The 20,583-nt window shown below is 47.5% G+C and overlaps 1 protein-coding gene across 5 annotated transcripts in view; it reads left to right on the top strand.

Moving 5' to 3' along the window:
* The window catches only part of PRKD2 (protein kinase D2), a 32,724-nt gene extending 15,481 nt beyond the window's left edge, over positions 1–17,243 (top strand). Inside the window, exons 10-20 of one of the 5 annotated variants that reach the window (XM_061139665.1) lie at positions 982–1,240; positions 2,949–3,001; positions 3,142–3,214; positions 3,703–3,809; positions 4,654–4,815; positions 5,862–5,895; positions 7,183–7,274; positions 9,256–9,354; positions 13,352–13,619; positions 16,385–16,470; positions 16,803–17,243. In XM_061139665.1, the coding sequence (XP_060995648.1) occupies positions 982–1,240; positions 2,949–3,001; positions 3,142–3,214; positions 3,703–3,809; positions 4,654–4,815; positions 5,862–5,895; positions 7,183–7,274; positions 9,256–9,354; positions 13,352–13,619; positions 16,385–16,470; positions 16,803–17,015 (1,446 nt within the window). In that variant the 3' untranslated portion in view covers positions 17,016–17,243. Of the gene's footprint in view, positions 1–981; positions 1,241–2,948; positions 3,002–3,141; positions 3,215–3,702; positions 3,810–4,653; positions 4,816–5,861; positions 5,896–7,182; positions 7,275–9,255; positions 9,355–11,680; positions 12,153–13,351; positions 13,620–16,384; positions 16,471–16,802 lie in introns of those variants that run through there. The other 4 variants (XM_061139667.1, XM_061139666.1, XM_061139668.1 and 1 more) reach the window with 4 other exon arrangements.
* Positions 17,244–20,583: the final 3,340 nt, after the last annotated feature.

Here is a 20,583-nt window from a genome sequence, read left to right as displayed (position 1 = left end):
CTCGCTTCTGCCCTTGCCCTCACTGTCTTTTTCTACTTAGCTGTCACAGGAGTCCATTAAAACCATTACAATCTCCCAGTGGCTCCCACTGCCCTTGTAATAAAAGCCAGACACCTTACTGTTTACCCGCTCTGGAGGATCCTCCTAACCCATCCCATGGCTGCTTTCTTCTCATCCTTCCCATTTTCCTCAAGCCATGTTATCTAAAATACCATCCCTGCTGCAACGTCTCCATCTTCTGGTTTGTTTGGTTTGGCCATGTGGCATGTGGGATCATCCCTGACCAGGGATCAAACCTGTGCCCCCTGCATTGGGAGCTCAGAGTCCTAACCACTGGACCCCCAGTAAAGTCCTGGCTCCTGGCTTTATGGGTTTCATAAGTCTCTCTTTCTCATTCTTTCCTTCTTTTCTTCCTCCCTTCCTTTGTCTTTCAACACTTTCCAAAGCATATTCTTCTTCCTCTCCATAGACCCTCCACCTTCTCTCCTCCCAGGGCCCCTCTGCCTCCTGCCTTGTCTCCTCTGTCAGTCCCACCTCTCTCATTCACCTTCCACACAAAGTCAGAGAGAAATGCTCCCTGCCTTGCACTAAACCCTTCCATGGTTCCCCAGGACCCTGGAGACAAAGCCCAGGCTCCTGCCTGTGGCCCATGAGGCCCTGCAGAGCTGGCCCTAGCCTGATCTCCCTTTTTTATTCATCAAACCCGGCATACCTACTTTGTGCCAGGCACCATCCATGTAATGGGGATATGGCATGTCCCTTGAACACAAGCCTTTTCTACCTCAGTACCTTTGCACATGCTTTCCCCTCAACATTCCTCCACCAGCTGGCCTCTTCTTACCTTTCTGATCTCTCCTTCAATGTAAATTCCGCCAGGAGGCCTTTTCTGACCACTCCATGCAAAATGTGTGCTCATCTGAGTAAGTAGAGAGTGCCGGGGTCTGCCCAGAGCCCTCACACATACTATCTCTGTCCTGTCAGGAAATTCCACTGTCCGAAATCCTCACCGTGGAGCCGGCCCAGAACTTCAGCCTCGTGCCACCAGGCACCAACCCACACTGCTTCGAGATTGTCACTGCCAATGCCACCTACTTTGTGGGAGAAACCCCTGGTGGGGCCCCAGGAGGGCCTAGCGGGCAGGGGGCTGAGACTGCCCGGGGCTGGGAAACAGCCATCCGCCAGGCCTTGATGCCTGTCATCCTCCAGGACGCACCCAGCGCCCCCGGCCACGCACCCCACAGTAAGGGCCCCACTCCAGGTCCCTGGGAACAGGGGTCTCAGAGGGCTTGGGTGGGGCCCTGGAGAAGGGAAGAGCCAGGGAATGGCAGAGCGGAGAATGTGGCTTCTGGACTCAGCAGAAATCAGTCCAAATCATTAAGTCCCAGAGCTCACGTGTAGCCTTGGGCATGTCACTTCCCCTTTCTGAGTCTTGTCCCGGGGCAAGTAATGACTCCTTCAAATTGTGAGTTCAGACTTTTTAATTCATGTTCCTTTGTGCCTGTCCTGTGTCAGACAGTGCTGTGGGCCCAGCTGTGACCAAAACAGCCCAGGACCCGCTCTTCTGGGACTCACAGTCCCAGAAGGAAGACAGACCTGTCCCCACACAGGCTCACAGTTGGCAGGGCTGGGACAGGGGAGCCAGAGGGCTGTGGGAGCTCAGAGGAGGTGACTAACCCAGCCTGAGTGTCCAGGAGGGCTTCCTGGAGGACGAAACATCCAGGCTAAGACCTGGAAGTCAAGGAGGGGTGAAATGAAGAGAAAGGAAATGGGAAATCATTTCAGGCAGAGGCAAAGGATGATCAGAGTCCTGGGTTACTATGTTATGGAGCTCATAGTCCAGGGTGACTGGCAGACGTTCATCAGATCTTCCTGGGTGAATGATAAGTGGGATGTAGAACATGTGCTAGAGGAATCTGATGTGGTCCCAGGGTAACATGTGAGCTGAGACTGGGCGACGAGGAGGATTTAACTAAGTCCAAAGTGAGGGAAAGCACATTCCTGGCAGAGGGAAGAGCAAGTGCCAAGGACCAGAGATAGGAGAGACTTTGCCCTATGGGAGGCCTGGCGAGGAAGCCTGAATGTCAGGAACGCACAACAGCAAGGGAGAGGATGAAGTCAAAGAGGCAGAGGGGCCAGGCACTTCCTGTTATGCTATTTAAGGGACTTGGCCTTTCCCCTCAGGACACTGGGGAGCCATAGCAGAATTTTTTTTAATTAAAAAAATATTTATTTATTTGGCTGTGCCAGGTCTTAGCTGCAGCACACAAGAGCTTTAGTTGGGGCATGGGAACTCTTAGTTGCAGCCTGTGGGATCTAGTTCCCTGACCAGGGATTGAACCCAGCCCCCTGCATTGGGAGTGTGGAGTCTTAGCTACTGGACCACCAGGGAAGTCCCCATGGCAGGGTTTTGAGCAGGGGAAGGACAGAGTTAGGCTTATGCTTTGGCAAGATCCCTCTGGCTTCCCTTTGGAGGAAGAACAGGAGAGATGGAGACAGGACAGGGAGACCAGGGAGGAGGCTAAGGGGCAAGGACCAAATATTCCTCAGGGAGGGGACAGATGTTCAAATGGCAGAAGGATCAGGACTTTGGAAATGTCTGGCCCTGGTTGGGTTGGTAGTGGGGCAAATTCAGGGGAAGAAGCCTGAGTCAGTTTCCCACTGAGCCCCGGTTTTCTCCTCAGTAAAATGGGATCATCACGCCTCCCTTGGTGCTGAGATGACAGATGCAATGCTTGGTGAACTGCTTCATGACAACATATTTTGAGCTCCCCTCATTTCCTCCTCTCACTGGCCCTAGGAGGGAGGTCCTTTTATCATTCCTGTTCTTCGGGATGAGAAAACTGAGGTTCTTAGTGAACGAGTCTAGTCTAACTACTGGCTCCAGAGGGTGGAGTTATGGGTGATCTTGAGCCTGGGGTCTTCTCAGGTCCGCCTTCCCCTCTCCCCAGGACAAGCTTCTCTGAGCATCTCTGTGTCTAACAGCCAGATTCAAGAGAATGTGGTAAGACCCCACCCACACCCGGCAGCCCCAAGGATGTGCCCCCCACCCTAAACAACCCCCATCTCTCCCACCCTCCCAGCCTCCTTGACCACCCCCCATCTTCATGTGCCCCTCTGACTCTCCCTCTCCCCACCCTGCAGGACATCGCCACTGTCTACCAGATCTTCCCAGACGAGGTGCTGGGCTCCGGCCAGTTTGGAGTGGTCTATGGCGGTAAGGATGTTTCAAGAGCCGACCTAGAAAGGCGTCTTGGGGGTTTCTGGGCTCCAGACCTCCCCTTCTGCTTGGCCACATGCTCACCTCCTTTTCTAGTTGATTAAGAAAGCTGGATCCTGGGGGCAGATGGTTGCAGGCTCACGTTTTCTCACTCGGAAAGGCGGGTGACTCTCTCCGTTATTAATAGGGAAGGTAAACTCTGCGCTGATTGGCCACAGAGCTAGATGCTGTATTCTGATTGGTTACAAATCTAGCTTCTTATGTTATAGCGCCTCAGAGATCTGACTTTACCTTCCTTCATTCTACCTTTATTCCTAGGGCCACCCACCCTTGACATTGCTCCCAGGGGCCCCTCAGAGTCCCCTTGGTGGCCTTTCATCCACCTCTGCCCAACTCTAGCTGCGTGTCTCTAGTGGGGTCTTCCTCTTGCCAGGACTGGAAGGTCCTATTCCTCTCATCCCCCACCTCCCCTACCCTCTGCCCAGGGAAGCACCGGAAGACAGGCCGGGACGTGGCAGTAAAGGTCATCGACAAACTGCGTTTCCCCACCAAGCAGGAGAGCCAACTCCGGAACGAAGTGGCCATTCTGCAGGTGACCCCTGGAGTCTATGGTCCTGCTCTGCCCCCATCCCCACTCTGCAAGGGCTTTCCCTTCCCACTTCCTCCAATCTGGGGGTGGTCGGGGAGGCTTTCTAGAGGAGGCGGTATGCATGTTGAGACTGAAGGGGTGGCGCACGTATTCTGAGCAGAGGGACCAGCCTGTGCGAAGGTCCAGAGTTGAGAGGGAACACAAAGTCTTCTAGGAATTTGAAGGGGTTCAAGGTTACTAGATGGTTTACGTGAAGCAAGGTGGTAGGCGGTGAGGCTAGGAAGCAGGGTGGGGTCCCACCCTATGGGCTTTCTCCTAAGGGTACTAGGGAGCCATGGAAAGATTCTGAGCAAAGAGGGGGACAGAGTCAGATGTGTGAACTTTAGGAAGATCCCACTGGCTGCTATTGGAGGAGAGGTGGAAGGGTTGTGGGGCTGGAGCCTGGAGCCCTGGGAGGAGGCTGGGTGGGGACCTGTGTGAAGAGATGGGGTTCAGCTAGGCAAGGGTTGGGGAAGAGCCAGGAGGGCGGGGATTTAAAAGATACAGATGTACACAGCTCCTTTCCATTTCTTCAGGCTCCCTTCTCTCTTGCTCCCTCAACCCGGGGCCTTCACCGTAATTTCATGGTGTAAAGATCCTTCTGGACACCTACCTGGTGGTGCAGGAGGGGTGGTCCTCTCTGGGGCTGTGGACACCCTTTCCCCTCTGCCACTGCCACCCCCAGGGGGGAATGGCCCTCCAGGAACATCCTCTTCTTGTTTGTTGTCCGCCCGCTCCTGTGGCTTGTCCTCTGGGGTCGCAAGCTCATGGGCGACGTGGGTCCTGACCGCCCTCCTCCCCACCCCAGAGTCTGCGGCACCCAGGGATTGTCAACCTGGAATGTATGTTCGAGACCCCGGAGAAGGTGTTCGTGGTGATGGAGAAGCTGCATGGGGACATGCTGGAGATGATCCTCTCCAGCGAGAAGGGCCGGCTGCCTGAGCGCCTCACCAAGTTCCTCATCACCCAGGTGCGCACGCCCCGCCCACCGCCCGCCTCCCCAGCCAGGCTCCCCACCTGTCCTGCAACTCACACCTGTGCTGTGTGCCCTGAAGGGCAGGCAGACCTTGGGTGAGAATCATAATAGTGGATAAGAGAAAATGTCGTAATAGAGTAATAATAACAATCATAGAAAAAGTATTAGAATGATACTTTAAAAATTATAATAGAATATGATAGAATAGTTAGTAGAATAACAGTAACAGAGTAATAACAATAGATACATAATAAGATAAGTTGAAAATAATAGAGCAGTAATAATAATATTATAGAAAATAATAACTATTATTTTTTATCTTTTATTACTTTATATAATGAGTCAGGCTCGCTGGGCCTGCCTGACTTCATGAAGAAAAAGGGAAAGAGAGAGAGGCCTTTCTCTGGGGAGCTCATTCATTCATTTATTAAATGGTTCAGCAAACACTGTCTGGCCCCATGTTGGGCAGTGTGAGGACACAGCGGTGACCTCGATAGCCCCGGGTCTGTACAGTGATCACCCAGAGTGGGCAGGGCTGAGATGGGGGTGCTGATAATGAGAATGATAAACGATGTGGTCACTAACCTTTATTGAGCCCTTACTGTATGCCAGCCACTCTTTTAGTTCATGTAATCTTCCTAGCAACTTATGTGGTAGTGGTTATTACTACTCCCATTTTACTGAGGCTCAGAGACTTTAAGTAGCTCACCCAGGGTCACACAGCTGGTGGGATTTAAACCTGGAAGCGGGCTTTTACCAAGTAAAGTCAAACAGTGTCTTAGTCACTCAGTCATGTCTGACTCTTTGTAACCCCATGAACTGTAGCCCACCAGGCTCCTCTGTCCCTGGAATTCTCCAGGCAAGAATACTGGGGGGGAAAAAAAAAAAAACAATACTGGAGTGGGTTGCCATTTCCTTCTCCAAAAGTCAAACTAATTTGTGTTATTTGTCTCTGTGTGTGTCTGTGTGCATGCGTACGTACATTTAAATTGATTTCACATCACATATAACACTGTTGTTCTGCTTCTTCCTTTCTTCAGTTTAATAGTGCTTCTGAAAGACCGTTCTATTTCAGTATGTAGTTAGCAGAACTCTCTTTTTCTTAATTGTATCCCACGACAATATCACCAAATTCTCCAGTTGCTGAGTATGTAGTTGGTTTCACTATCCCACTACTGCAAACAACAGCCTGTGAACATTTGTCTACAAACATCGACAGGCTCTGGTGGGAGGATTTCAATAGAACATGTTTCAAATAGTAGACTCCCAAGCCTAAGGAAATGTGCTTAAAATTTTTTTGAAAGGTGTTGCTCAGTTATTCTCTAAAACCTCTTTCAATCTTTATTCTCACCAACAGAGTTTGAGGGTGTCTATTTTCTCAGTCCTTACTCTGGATAATATATTCACCAGTCCTTTTTTTTTTCCCCCCAAGCCATATGGCTTGAGGGATTTTAGTTCCCGATCAGGGGTTGAACCTGGGCCATGGCAGTGAAATCTGCTGAGTCCTAGCCACTGGACTGCCAGGGAATTCCCAATATAATCACTAGTCTTAAAGGTGGAAAAATAATACTTCATATGGCTTCATTTGGTGGTTTAAAAATTATGAGTGAGGTTGAGCATATTTTCACACGTTTATTGACCTGTACTTTATGCACTCTGGACTTCCCTGGTGACCCATACGGTAAAGCGTCTGCCTACAATGTGGGAGACCTGGGTTCAATCCCTGGGTCAGGAAGATCTCCTGGAGAGGGAAATGGTAACCCACTCCAGTGTTCTTGCCTGGAAAATCCCATGGATGGAGAAGCCTGGTAGGCTACAGTCCATGGGGTTGGAAAGAGTCGGACACGACTGAGTGACTTCACTTTCACTTATGCACTCTGGTCATTTTTTTCAGTTGTATTATTCTTATTGAATTGTAAAGTGCTCTTTGTATATGAAGGACCCTGGATCTTTGTTGCTTGTGTTGTTCCCATCTTTTATCCTGGTATTTCTTTTCCTCTTCATTTTGTTTGTGGTGTTTACTTTCATTTTGGGGGTTTCACAGCCTTCTTGGAAATATCTTCCTACCTTGCTGGCCCTACACTTGATTCTGGAACATGTTCTCTGTTGGTTGAAAAGTTTCCTGTGCTGGCTTCCTTTCTCCAGGCCCAGCACTCTTGCTCTCCCAAGCTGTCTGCCTTTGTCAGTCTGGCTTGCGGGGTGGGGATAGAAACTCACCAAGACAGGCCCATCTGGACTTCAGGTGGGGAGAGAAAACTGCCTGCCTTCAGCAACTGAGGCAGTTTCTCTTTCATTCTGGTCTTTCATCTCTTTCTCTCTTTTTGTCTGTGTTCTTCTCTCTCTTTCTCTTTCTCTCTGCAGATTTCTGCTTTTTGCCTCTTGCCTGCCCCACCCCAAGTCCTGGGCTAAGCCCTATACCTCATGAACTTATAAACTTCACAACCATCTTCAAGGTAGGTATTACTATAATCTCCATTTTACAGATGAGGAAACTGAGGTTGAGGGGTTTCCCAGGTCTTGCCCAAGGTCATACACGTACAAGGGCACACTGCCAGGTAGCTGTCTGGCCAAGGTTTGAACCTGGGTCTGTCCAGCTTCCCATCTACCCTCTTTGTTCACCATATTTACTAGTGGTTGGGAAAATCAGTAAACCAAAGCTATGTAGGAGAGGATGTCCACATATGGCTTTGGACCCCCAGCCTCTCTGTAGAGTGAGGAACTTGGATCTCAGCAGTAGCTTTCAAATAGCATTTCCATACTCGAAAATCATCCAGTGAAAACAATGAAAAAGTCCAAATATTTCAGTTCTAAGATATAAATTACAGCTTCATGCTTATGTCACACTTTTGACAATTTGACATTTTGTTTGAGTTATGTAGAATCAAGGAAAATCATGGCTTCCATAGATAAGTAGTTACAAATGGTAACAGCCTTTTTTTTTTTTTAATTTTATTGATGTATTTATTTTTGGCTGTTCTGGATCTTCATTGCAGCCTGGGCTTATCTCTAGTTCTGGCGAGCAGTGGCTACTCTAGTTGTAGTGTGTGGGCTTCTCATTGCAGTGGCTTCTCTTTTTGTGGAGTGCAGGCTCTTGGCTTCAAGGTCTTCAGTAGTTGAGGCTCCCGGGCTCTAGAGCCCAGGTTCAATAGTTGGGGCTGATGAGCTTAGTTGCTCTGCAACATGTGGGATCTTCCCAAATCAGGGAGTTAATCCATGTCTCCTGCATTAGCATATAGATTCTTTACCACTATGCCACTAGGGAAGCCCAACAGTTTTTTTTTGTTTGTTTAAGTCAGCTCACCTTGCCATCATAGAATATTCTTAAATTAACAGCTACAGCAGGAAAAGTTTGATTTGAAACACTCACAGGAACGTGTCCACCAACAGGCCATCACAAGAATAATAACCAAAACAATAATAATAATAGCTCACATGGAGTGCTTGCTGTGTGCCAGACATTGCCCTAAGCACTTTTTTTTTTTCCTGGTGAAAACTAGTTTTATTTTTTAAACAGTATATGTACTAAGTTGCTTCTCACCTTATTCTTTAGACCAGAAGTCATTAATTATTGGTATGCAGAAATCTATGTTAAAAATACTTGAAATTCAGAAGGTCCATTTAGAGTAAACATCATATACCTCCCTTGAGATTAACAAGACATTGTATTTTTTTTTAAGGTGATTTTTTTAAAGTCTTTTTTTTTTTTCATTTATTTTTATTAGTTGGAGGCTAATTACAATATCGTAGTGGGTTTTGTCATACATTGACATGTATCAGCCATGGATTTACATGTATTCCCCATCCTGATCCTCCCTCCCTCCCTAAGCACTTTATATACCTCACTCAACTCACTTAAAACTCACAGCAACCCATGAGGATGGTTTCTGTTATTACCCTCATTTTACAGGTGAGAACATTGAGACCGAGAGAGATAAAGTGACTTGCTGTAGGCAAGTGTGCTGTAGGCAAGTGTGGAGCCAGGTTTGCTACCTTGACAAGGCTGGCTCTCAAATCCCCCCAACTCTTAAGGGTGTTATGTTTGATTTATAATATGTCATATTGGCATTGTTTGTAATTGTTTAGTATTTCAGGTTTTTAATGCGTGAAAAATATTTTTTTAAAAAATGGAATCACACAATAGCACCTCCTTGAAACCGCTGCATTATTCATAGCTCTTTTTCAGCAGGATCTTCCCAAACCCCCTGCTCAAGTTCAATCTCCCTAGAATTATATGTCCAACTTCTATCTTTGACTGAAATGGTTCTGGGGTTCTGAGCTTCTTCTTTGGTGCTCCAATGCCTTCCCTGGTTCGGGGCGGGGGTTGGGGTGGGGGGCGGTGATGGCATGGATGGGGTTTGGAGGGCTGGCTGCTGAAGGCAGAATCTCACAGCAGGGACTTTTCTAACTTTTACTGGTGCCATCTCCTCCCCTCAGATCCTGGTGGCTTTGAGACACCTTCACTTCAAGAATATTGTCCACTGTGACTTGAAACCAGAAAACGTGTTGCTGTCATCAGCTGACCCATTTCCTCAGGTCAGAAATGTCCCCTCCTTATTTGGGGACGTCCATCTAACGCTAACGGTGGGTGGGGACTGTGTTAATCAAGATAATTAATCAGCCACAGAGACCCAAGATAATGGCTTAAGTGAGACAGAGGCTTGCTTCTCACTCACGAAGGGACTAGCATAATCATTTTGAGGGGGAAAAAGCAGTGCAATGGTGTTGGGACCACAGCTCCTGCTGCCTTGTTGTGGCCTCTCTATGGCGTTGCCTGGTCTTCATGGTCCATGTTGTGCCGCTGCTGCCCCACCTCCCAAATGTAAAAGGATAACGTGGGGGAGGAAAGAAACGGGGTAGAAGAAGTAGATGCACCCCTTTCCTTCCCTAAGGTAATACTATGAACGTGCACGGGGCACGCCTCACATTCCATTGGCCAGAACTTGATCACGTGGGACTTCAAAGGCTGCTGGGAAATGTAGTTTTCATTCTGAGAGGCCGTGTGGCGCATTAAAAATCGAGAATTTTTATTAAGGGGAGAAGCAGAGAACAGATATTGCAGGGGAGCAACTGGTAATTTCTTCTGTGGGTCTCTTAGGAAAACAGTTTTTTTGGTGTTCTTCTTTGTTTGTTTTTAATATTTTTTCAAATTTATTTATTTGGCTGCTCCTGGTCTTAGTTGCCACATGCGGGATCTTCAATCTTCCCTTCCATATGTGAGATCTTTTTTAGTTGCAGCATGTGGGATCTAGTTCCCTGACCAGGGATCAAACCCACGCCCCCTGCATTAGGAATGTAGCCTCTTAGCCACTGGCCCACCAGGGAGGTCCCAGGAAAACAATTTTGATGAGTCTCTGATTGGTTGGATGAGAATCCCCTTGAGGCAGAGCCAGATTGAGCAAGGGTGATGATTATAACAGCTACAGTTGATTGGGTGCCCACTGTGTTTAAGGGCCTTTAGCTACAGGTTCTCATTTAGCCCTTCCACATCCCTGTGAAGTTTTTGCTTCCTTATCTCTCTTTTGTGATTATTTCATTTCATTTTAAAAGTTCATTTTGGTCATCAACTAAAAATTATTGTGTGCCTACTATGTGCCAGGCTGCATGCTGGAGCATTAGGAACTGTAGTAAGTAGAGACATCCCCATCTCTATGCCCACTGGTTTACAGCTGGGACTAATTTTGCACCCCAGGGGATATTTGACAACATTGGAGACGTTTTTGGTTGTCACAAGCTGTTTGAGGGGAAGCATTACTACTGGCGTGGAGTGATTGCTAAGAATCCAACAGTGCACAGGATAGCCCCATAATACAAGATTATCTTTCCCTAATGTCAGTAGTGCAGGGTATGAGAAACTCTAACTTACAGCAGTAATATCCACTAGACATATAATGTGCTGGGACTTACTTCCCTGGTGGTTCAGTGGCTAAGACTCTGTGCTCCCAATGCAGGGGGCCCGGATTCAATCCCTGGTCAGGAAACTAGATCCCACATAATGCAACTAATAGTTCATAGGTCACAACCAGAGATTCCATATAAATTAAATCTTATAATTTATAATAAATATATAAATTTATAAATAAATATAAATTAATAAAAAAGAAATATAATGTGAACCCTATTTACAATTTTACATTTTCTAGTAAGCCACATTTTAAAAACTGAAGAGAAACTGGTGAAATTAATTTTGCTAATATACTTTATTCTAGTATATCTAAATATTACCATTTCAACATGGAATCAGCATAAACATTATTAATGAAATATTCTTTCTTTTCCTACTAAGTCTTCCAAATCTTGTGTGTATTTTACACTTAAAGTAAATCTCAATTTGGGTAATAAATTTCTATGAGAAATACTTGATTTTGCACTTAGATTTCAGAAAGTTAACAGTTGGGAAAGTAGATTGACACACCCAAGTTGTTCCAAGCTTATTTAAAAATTTTCCAATAAAAAAAATCTAGGACCCCTTTAAAAATGTAAATTAATTAAAATTAAATAAAAAATAGTTTCTCAGCTGCACTTGCCACATTCAAGTGATCTGCAGCCACATGTGGTCACCATGCTGGATAGCAAAGCTCATAGAGGGTAGATGAGATATTGGTCAAATTGTCACAGAATGTAATTATATCTGTGATGAGTTCTGTGACACAGTTCTATGAGCTCAAACTGTATAGTCCAGTGGAAGGTCAGAGACAATTTATCTGAAGAAAGAGTAGGTTTTTTTGGGGGAAGGGACAGTGGGAGCAGCCTGTGCAAAGGCCCTGTAGTGTACTTAAAAAAAAAACAACAAGTTTTATTGAGATATAATGTGCATACTATACAATTTACCACTTTAAAGTATACAATTTATGGCTTTTAGGGTATTCAGAGTTGTGCAACCATCACCATGATCAACTGTGGAACATTTTCATAACCACAAAAGAAACCTCATGCTTCTTAGCCAACATCCTCCAATCGCACCATCTCCCCACCCACAACAACTAATCTACTTTCTGTGGATTTGTCTGTTCTGAGCATTTCATGTAAATGGAATAAACAAACACTTCTCTGTGTGTGTGTGTGTGTGTGTGCTCAGTAACTTCAGCCATGTCCGACTCTTTGCAACCCCATGGGCTATAGCCCACCAGGCTCCTCTGTCCCTGGGATTTTCCAGGCAAGAATACTGGAGTGAGTTGCCATGCCCTCCTCCAGGGGATCTTCCTGACCCAGGGATTGAACCTGGGTTTCCTGTACTGCAGGCAGATTCTTTACCATCTGAACCACCAGGGAAGCCCATCATACGTGGCCATAAAAAGAAATGAACTACTGACACATGTATAACATAAATGAACCTTGAAAACATTAATTGAGAAAAAGAAGCCAGTCACAAAGGATGACATATTATATTATTGTATATTCCATATATTGTGTATTACATGTGTACATATATGGAATATACAATAATATAATATGTCATCCTTTGTGACTGGCTTCTTTCCCTTAATGTTTTCAAGGTTCATTTATGTTAGAGCATGTGTCAGTGCTTCACTTCTTTTTATGGCCATTTAATATTCCATCATAAGATAGGTAGAAAAGGGTGGATCTTAGAAAAGTAAAAGATTATAAGGTCTGTTAAAAGGGCAAAGGATCCTAGGAAAGGGTGGTATGGCTGTCACATTGAGATTTGGGTCAGGGGTTGGGGTGTGGCTGTTTTTGAAGGCAATAGAGGCTTGGGGCAATAGTGAGCCAGAGAAGGGTTTTGAGTAGGGGAGGGACAGTATATGAATAGAGGTGGCAGCTGCCTATGGACTGGTAGGCAGCAGACAGGACCTTGAACCCAGAACTTGCTGGCTCTGAAGCCTATTCATGATCCTCGACTGCCTCCAACGAGGGCAAGGTAGGTTCACACCTATTACCATGGATGCCTTGGTCAGCTATTTACATGCTGGGTGCCCTTTAATCCCCAGGGAAGCCTGATCGGCAGCTGCTGTTAACATCCTCAACCCAGATGACAAAAACGGGGCTGCGAGAACTTCTGTCCCTCTGCTGAGATCCCTGAGGCCCGCTCTATGCCCGCTGCTGCTTCTATCATTTTTCCATGTATTTACTCTTTCAATTCATACTAATACCATTTAAGGTAGGGATTGTTAGCATCGCCATGTGCAAAAGAGGAGACAGAGGCAGAAGAAGGTTGAGACCTGTTCGACATGACAGAGGGATAGTAGCAGGGAGCCTTTACGGAGCCCTCACTGCAGGTCGGGCATTTATTGTCCTGTGAGCTTTAGATGGATGAAGTCCATATAATCCTCACGACAGCCCGTTGAGATAGGCGCTGGTACGACCTTCCCCCTCCTCGTACAGATGAATAAACGGAGGCCCAGGCAGAGGAAGCCCCCTGCCCAGGGTCACCCAGCTAGCTAGTGAGCAGAGGAGCCTGGATTCGAACCAGCGTTCGATTTTGTCTGGGATTCTGTAGTGGCGGCACGCTTGCACAGAGGCGGGAGGCACGACCTCCACACGCCCTGAGACCCTCTATCCCTCGCCTCCGCAGGTGAAGCTGTGCGACTTCGGCTTCGCGCGCATCATCGGCGAGAAGTCGTTCCGGCGCTCGGTGGTGGGCACGCCGGCCTACCTGGCGCCCGAGGTGCTGCTCAACCAGGGCTACAACCGCTCGCTGGACATGTGGTCGGTGGGCGTGATCATGTACGTCAGCCTCAGTGGCACGTTCCCCTTCAACGAGGACGAGGACATCAAAGACCAGATCCAGAATGCTGCCTTCATGTACCCGGCCTGCCCTTGGAGCTGCATCTCGGCCGGAGGTGCGGGGCTCGCCTGACTCCCGGGCGCAGGCGAGGGGCGGGGCCCCGCGGTGGGGGCGTGGTGGGGATAATGGGCGGGGCCGCCCTGAGGCCGCCTGTGGCTGTGAGGGTGGAGCCTAGTGATGCTGTTTAAAGGAGGCACGGAGACCTGGAACTTTGGGCGAGGGACTCAGCACGTGTGTGGAACTAGGGTCCGAAGACTCAGGCCTAGCCTAGGTTATGTGAGTTGGAAAGGAAGTGCCCTAGGAACATTAAGACACTTGCCACCTTGGAGGCTATTAATTAATACTTGGCTTGTCTAGGGCAAGACGGGGAGAAGGACTAGACCCGAGAAAGTCAAAGGGCTGGGGTGGCTAGGAGAAAGAACAGGTCCTCCCAAGGTGTTGGCTGGAGCCTGAAGTCTTTGGGGTTGTGACCCCAAAAGGATTAACCCCGCAGAAGCAGTGGCGCCAGGCGGCAGGGTTGAGGAACAAGGGCATGGCTAATTTGCTGGGTATTGGCGCCTTGACTGGGATGAAGATGGGCCTGGGCCCTGGGATTAGATCCAGTGATGGAGGGAGCTGGTTTAGGGGCTTAGCTAGGGAAGGGGCAGGGCTTCCCTGGTGGCTTAAGTGGTAAAGAATTTGCCTCCAATGTGGAAGACTTGGGTCCGATCCCTGGGTTGGGAAGATCCCCTGGAGAAGGGAATAGCAACCCACACCAGTATTCTCTCCTGGGAAATTCCATGGACAGAGGATCCTGGAAGATGGGCTACAGTCCATGGGGTTACAAAGAGTCAGACATGACTGACTGACACTTTCACTAAAGGAGTGGCAGGGCCACAGAGGGTTTCTGAAGTTTTCTAAGGGAAGGACTGACCCTGAAACCAAAGTCAGGCCTGGAATCTGGGAGCAGGTGGAGGTCGGGAGAAGCATGGGACTATGGGGGTGGGGGCTGGGGGCAGGACAGAGGTGGACCTTGGGGTCTCTGCATATAGGGGCTTTGGCATCGTGGCCTGGTAGTGCTGATGGTCTTTGTGATGCTCCTGCTGACTTGGAGACGGGTCTGGGAAATTTAACTCCTGAGGGCCCCCAGCTTTGGGGCAAAGCCAGGTGTGAGGGTGAGCCAAGGGCAAGGCTAAGATACTGGGGTGTGTGAAGATGCCTTAAATGAGTTAGAACAAAGGGCAGGTTCTGAAATCAGAAGCTCAGGAAGACAGAAGTGTGGGAGGGAGGTTAGTTAAAAAGACAAGCATTTGGGAGTTCCCTGGTGGTCTAGTCATTAAGATTCAGTGCTTTCACTGCCATGACCAGGGTTCAATCCCTGGTCAGGGAACTGAGATTCCAAAAGACACAAGGTGCAGAGAGAAAAAAAACAAAAAACCAAGCTCATCCTTAAGAGTTTCTTCAAGTATGTTGAGTGTCTACTTCATGCCTAGTGCTGACTGTCCTAGGTTCTGGGAATACTGGAATCAGTTGGAGAGAAGGGATCATGAAAGAAGGTGGTCCAGTGGTCCGTGAAGAGGAGGGGGCGGGGCATAGAGGGTGCGACCTCATGGAGCAGGCAGAGGGGGTTACTCAGTGCAGGAAAAGGTGTTGGTGGCCCAAGAAAGATGAGCACTGAGCAGTGAGGAGGTGGGTTGACTTGAGCCCTGGAGCAGTGTAGTGGCTTATCTTTTGGGACCTGATCCAGAGTCCCTCGGTCAAAGTGTGTCCTCCGGTGTATGCGAGTGAATTTGAGTGTGGATGGGTGTGTGCGAAGGAGCTTGTGAGAACAAGGCCTATACTCAGAGGAGTTTACACAGTGGGGCCTTGTTTTTCAAGGCTCATGATCAAGCAGGGAGCCTTGGACGAGTGCTAGCTTGTCTTGAATGCCTGACACTCACTAATCCTTTTCATAGAGAGCAGACCTCTGACTCTGGGCCTTCTGCAGGAAACTGGTTACTGATTAGCATCTCATAACATTGTTTTCTTTTCATTTTATTTTTGTGGACATGGCAAGTGATCTTAGGATTTCTATTGACCAGGGTGATAGAAAGTCTCCATTTTATATAATTCTGTATCCTATATTTTATATAAAGTACATATATATATGATTATATATATAAATATATATATATATATTTGTGTATTTTCACCTTAAAAAGTGAGTTGAAAAAGTGAATTGATTTAAAACCAAATTCTACCTATTTTTCCAAGGGTTACGTACATGGTTCAAATTTTTTCTATGTACAAAAGGGTCTAAAATGAAAATTCTCTTATTCTTTTTTTCTCTTATTCTTTTATTTGACATCCTTCCCAAAGGCAGTGTGTATTACAAGTCTATATACTTATGCAAGCAAATATGGGTACATACATTCTCTTATTTCTCCTTTTACACAGATGGCAGCATGCTATACACAATATATATATATATATATATATTTAACCAACTTGCTTTGTCCATATCCCAGCAATCTTGGGTAAATGAGTTGGCTTAAAGAAAAATACTAAGTGAAATATAGTATAGATGTACCTGTACATGCTTGTGTATGACAAAACCAATGAAGGTGACATAGGAATGGGGAAAGTGAGGTAGAGACTTGGTGGGAGATGTAGGATCCAGCGTGAGGGATGGGGATAAATGTGTAGTTTAATGAGGAAATAGGTGGGAGAGTGATTCGTGCAGGCGGGGCCTCTGCACTGAAGGAAGGCTCCCATGGCAGGTGAGTAGGGTGGGGTGCCTGTTGAAGGAGGGGCGGCCCCTCACCCCGCAGGATTTAAACTGTCTCTCTCCTTCCGGTGCAGCCATCGACCTCATCAACAACCTGCTGCAGGTGAAGATGCGCAAGCGCTACAGCGTGGACAAGTCTCTCAGCCACCCCTGGTTACAGGTGATTCAGGGGCGGGGCTGAGAGCCAAGTGGGAATGGCTGAGTCATTCGTTGGGATAGAGGAAGGCGTGGAACCACATCTCTTATTGGATACTAAGGTAGTTTAGGTTATAGGTACTTTCCCCCTGAACTAGGAATGTGGCTGAGCCTCCCATTGGCTGGGCTGTAGAAGGAAGTGGAGCTAATTGGCTAGGTAGGTTGTGAAGGGTGTGGCTTCACCGTCCTTGGTATCCGGTTTCTCACTGGTAGGCAGATCCCATGGGGGCGATGCTCCGGCAACTATTGGCTGCCCTTGAGCAACACCGAAACTAATCCTTGTTCTCCCCGGCCCAGGAGTACCAGACGTGGCTGGACCTCCGGGAACTGGAAGGGAAGATGGGCGAGCGGTACATCACGCACGAGAGTGACGATGCGCGCTGGGAGCAGTTTGTGGCAGAGCACCCACTACCCGGGCCGGGGCTGCCAGCCGAAGGGGTGCTTCGTGGGACCCTCCCACCCCCGGACCACGAGATGCAGGGGCTGGCCGAGCGCATCAGTGTCCTTTGAGGTCTCGGGCTCCCACTCTGGCTGCCTCGTGATGCTGTCCTTGCGTGCTCGGAGAGCGGCGCTTCACACCTTACCAGTGATGAACTGTTCTAAGGAAAGCAGTTTCCTGCCCAACTTGGACACGCCCCCGGGGGAGGGGCATGGCGGGGGCGGGGGCAGGGGCCCGGGTTATTTCCAAAGTTAATTCCCCAGCAATTAAAATGGACTCATCTCTGGCCCTATGGCCTTGGTCTTTGGCCACACCGCACTCTCGTATTATTGAGTCTGTTGCTCACCAAGATGGAGTTCATCCGGAAAAAAAGATGGGATGGAGGAGGGATGGAGGGAGGGGCACTGAAGGGAGAGGAGTTTTGGAAGGAGAACTAACGGAAAAAAAAATATACGGAGGGAGCACTGCCAGGAGGGAAGACTAGAAAGGGAAACAATGTGAAAGAGCATAGAGAGGAGAGGGAAGATTAATGGAGGAGAGATAGAAGGAATATGATCGGAGGGGTGAAGGATTTAGAAAAACTCAAGTAATCTCATGGCTTAATGGTTTAATTTTTTAATTTGGTGTTATTGCTACTAATTGTTTGCACACCTGATCTATGGTAGAAAGTCGATACAGAGTAGTTGGTATATTCTTATAAGTTGATATAATGACTTCTCTCATTCTCTGGCTCATCCATTTGTCACACTGTGCGGGGTGATGCTGGGGACATGGTGGTGACCAAGCCAGCCCAGGTCCTGCCTTCAGGGGCTTCACCATCCAGTGGGGGAGACAGGCTTGTTCCTGGCTAGTGAGGACCCAGAGTGGGGAGGGCTGGAATGGGAGAGCCCAAGAGGGTGGGGCAGCCTAGCATGAGCCTGGGTGTCTTTGGGGGCAGTTCTTCTAAGCTGACTTCTTGCGGTTCACCTTCACCCAGAAGGTTGTATGCAGAGAGAACCTCTGTCCTTTGACCCCTGTCCTCCACTGCCCTAGCTCCCCGTTATCACCCAGACTTTTGGCCTAGAGCTGAAGGCAAGCGATCAGAGCATGCGCTTAGCCAAGCTCTCTATACACCTTGGTCACGCTCGAAGTTACACACCATAGTTAAAGATTTTCCTGAGCCCCATATAACCAGGATAGTATTCAGCAGCCAATTTAAAACTGCCTGCAATGCCAGAAATGTGGGTTTGATCCCTGGGTCGGGGAGATCCCCTGGAGGAGAAAATTGCAACCCACTCCAGTATTCTTGCCTGGAAAATCCCATGGACAGAAGATCCTGGTGGGCTACAGTCCATGGGGTCACAAAAGAGACACGACTTAGCAACAAAACAAATTAGGCTTGTACCTAGAGCTTAGGCTCCATGTCTTCCCAGTTTATATCAATTAGCCCATCTGCTGGTCGTTTGGGGAGTTGCAGCTCTTTAATTTGAAAAGGTTGAATGAACCCTAGTCAATGAGGATCTCCAAACAAACCAGAACACCTCTGAGGCATATTTCAAGCCCACACGTATGCAGCATGTCTCTTAGACCCCATCCTGACTGTTTCTCCTAAAACTGACTGGTCTAAAATCCAGAAGGGTAGACAACAGAGGGCCAAATCCATCTGCAATGATAGAGCAGGCTAGGAGATGGATGAAAAGACTACTCAGGCCTGATCCTTGATAATCACACTGCTTCCATCCTGGCCACGACTTTTGTCAACATCCTGAGGTCAGAAATTAGATGATAAAAAAAAAATCATGTTAGCTTGATTACAGAACTCCAAGAGAGTCCAACATGAGGATGAAAAAAAAAAAAAAAAATCCACACAATCCAATTTAAGGTCCTGCTACTTAAGCAACTGGAGATAAATAGGTAAAAATCCATCCTATTGGGCCATCAGAAACCACTAAGCCTAATCTTGAGAGAGACACCTACAGGTACTATAAAGAAAAGGGACGTTGGACTTGAGCCTGTCCAGCTTTAAAATACAAAAAAGAAATTTGAAGGACTTCCCTGGTGGTCCAGTGGCTAAGACTCTGTGCTCCCAATGCAGGGGGCCTGAGTACCATCCCTGATCAGGGAACTAGATCCCATATGCTACAACTAAGACCTGATGCAGCCAAATAAATATTTAAATAAATAAATAAAAGGAATTTGAACCTGGGATTCATTCTCCCTGGTGACTCCCAGCAGACCTTCTCCTCTGCATCCATAAACACCCCTCAACTCACAGAGGCAAATGACCATCCCCATTAATGGGCATGCTACCCCCAGCTTTGTAGATACAGGGGCCACCCCACCCCTTAAGTATCTCATAGTCCATCCACCTCTCAACCGCCCTCAGGGCCCAGCAATGATTTTGATGAGATGCCACAATTAGCTACATTGTTTAATTTTTTTTTTTTTTTTTTGCTTTATCACGTGGCATGTGAGATCTTAGTTCTCCATGGGTGTCTGTGTGCGTGCATGCCCAGTTGCTCAGTGGTGTCTGATTCTTTGCAACCCCAGGGACTACAGCCTACCAGGCTCCTCTGTCGGTGGGATTATCCTGGCAAGATTACTAGACTCGGTTGCCATGCACTCCTTCCATACTCCGTTTCAAGACCCTTCCCAGCTCAGTGCTCCATCTGCACAGGAAGCTCCCCCTACCCTATCATCTATAGATCAGGAGTCATGTGCAGTGTGTTCATTCCCAGGAACTCTGCAGACATCATCATCACCACCATCCAAAAGCCAACAAGGAAATCCACAAAATTTCTACCACTCTTCTGACTCCACCTAATAAGGATCTCTCTTCATCTACTTGGAACCCTCTCAGCTGGCTGCACTCTTGTCTCAAATCTTTGGTTTTACTCCCTAATTGGATCATGAGCAATTCTCTTTTTATTTATCTTCCTAGGAATACTTATCTTCAAATGGCTGGTGACCAGAACCCTAAGTCAGCTCCAGATCCAACATTTTACACAGAAAATGGTTCCACTGGTCTTGCACAAACAGCAGGGATGAAAACCAATCCTGACATCACCCCACACACTTACTGCCAAGAAAATCTTGTCTGAGAGCAAGCTTTCCATATCCCCTTTCATCAACCTGATCATCTCCCCACTGTTGGTAAATTAATGTAACTTAAGGAAATGGCAACCCACTCCAGCATTCTTGCCTGGGAAATTCCATGGACAGAGGAGCCTGGTGGGCTACAATCCATGGGGTTGCAAAGAGTCAAACATGACTTAGTGACTGAACAACAACAACAATAAATGACAGTCTACATCTGTCTTAAACAAGAGGAGGATTAAATAAAGTTGATCTCTACTAAAATCCAGACTCATTTTTTTCTCTGTAGGACTCACAAGATTATTTTTAACTTATTTATCAGACCCTCTGTGGCTCTTTATAATGGAAGTGTGCCAAGCACTTGACAAACATCTCCCTTAATCCTCATAACAACTCTATGCAGTAGACAGTATTACAGCCCCGATAAGACAGCTAAGGAAAGTGGGGCACAGAGACGGCAAGCATGTTTTCCAAGGTCACACAGCTAGAAAGTGGCAGAGCTCACCCCAGGCAGTCTGGTTCTGGAGTCTTTACTCGCAATCTCTAACATTGTCTCTCCAGTCC

This window comes from Dama dama, chromosome 4 (genome assembly GCF_033118175.1).
Source record: "Dama dama isolate Ldn47 chromosome 4, ASM3311817v1, whole genome shotgun sequence".
In the NCBI taxonomy this organism is placed as follows: Eukaryota; Metazoa; Chordata; class Mammalia; order Artiodactyla; family Cervidae; genus Dama; species Dama dama.
This window is presented reverse-complemented; position numbering and strand designations above follow the sequence as displayed.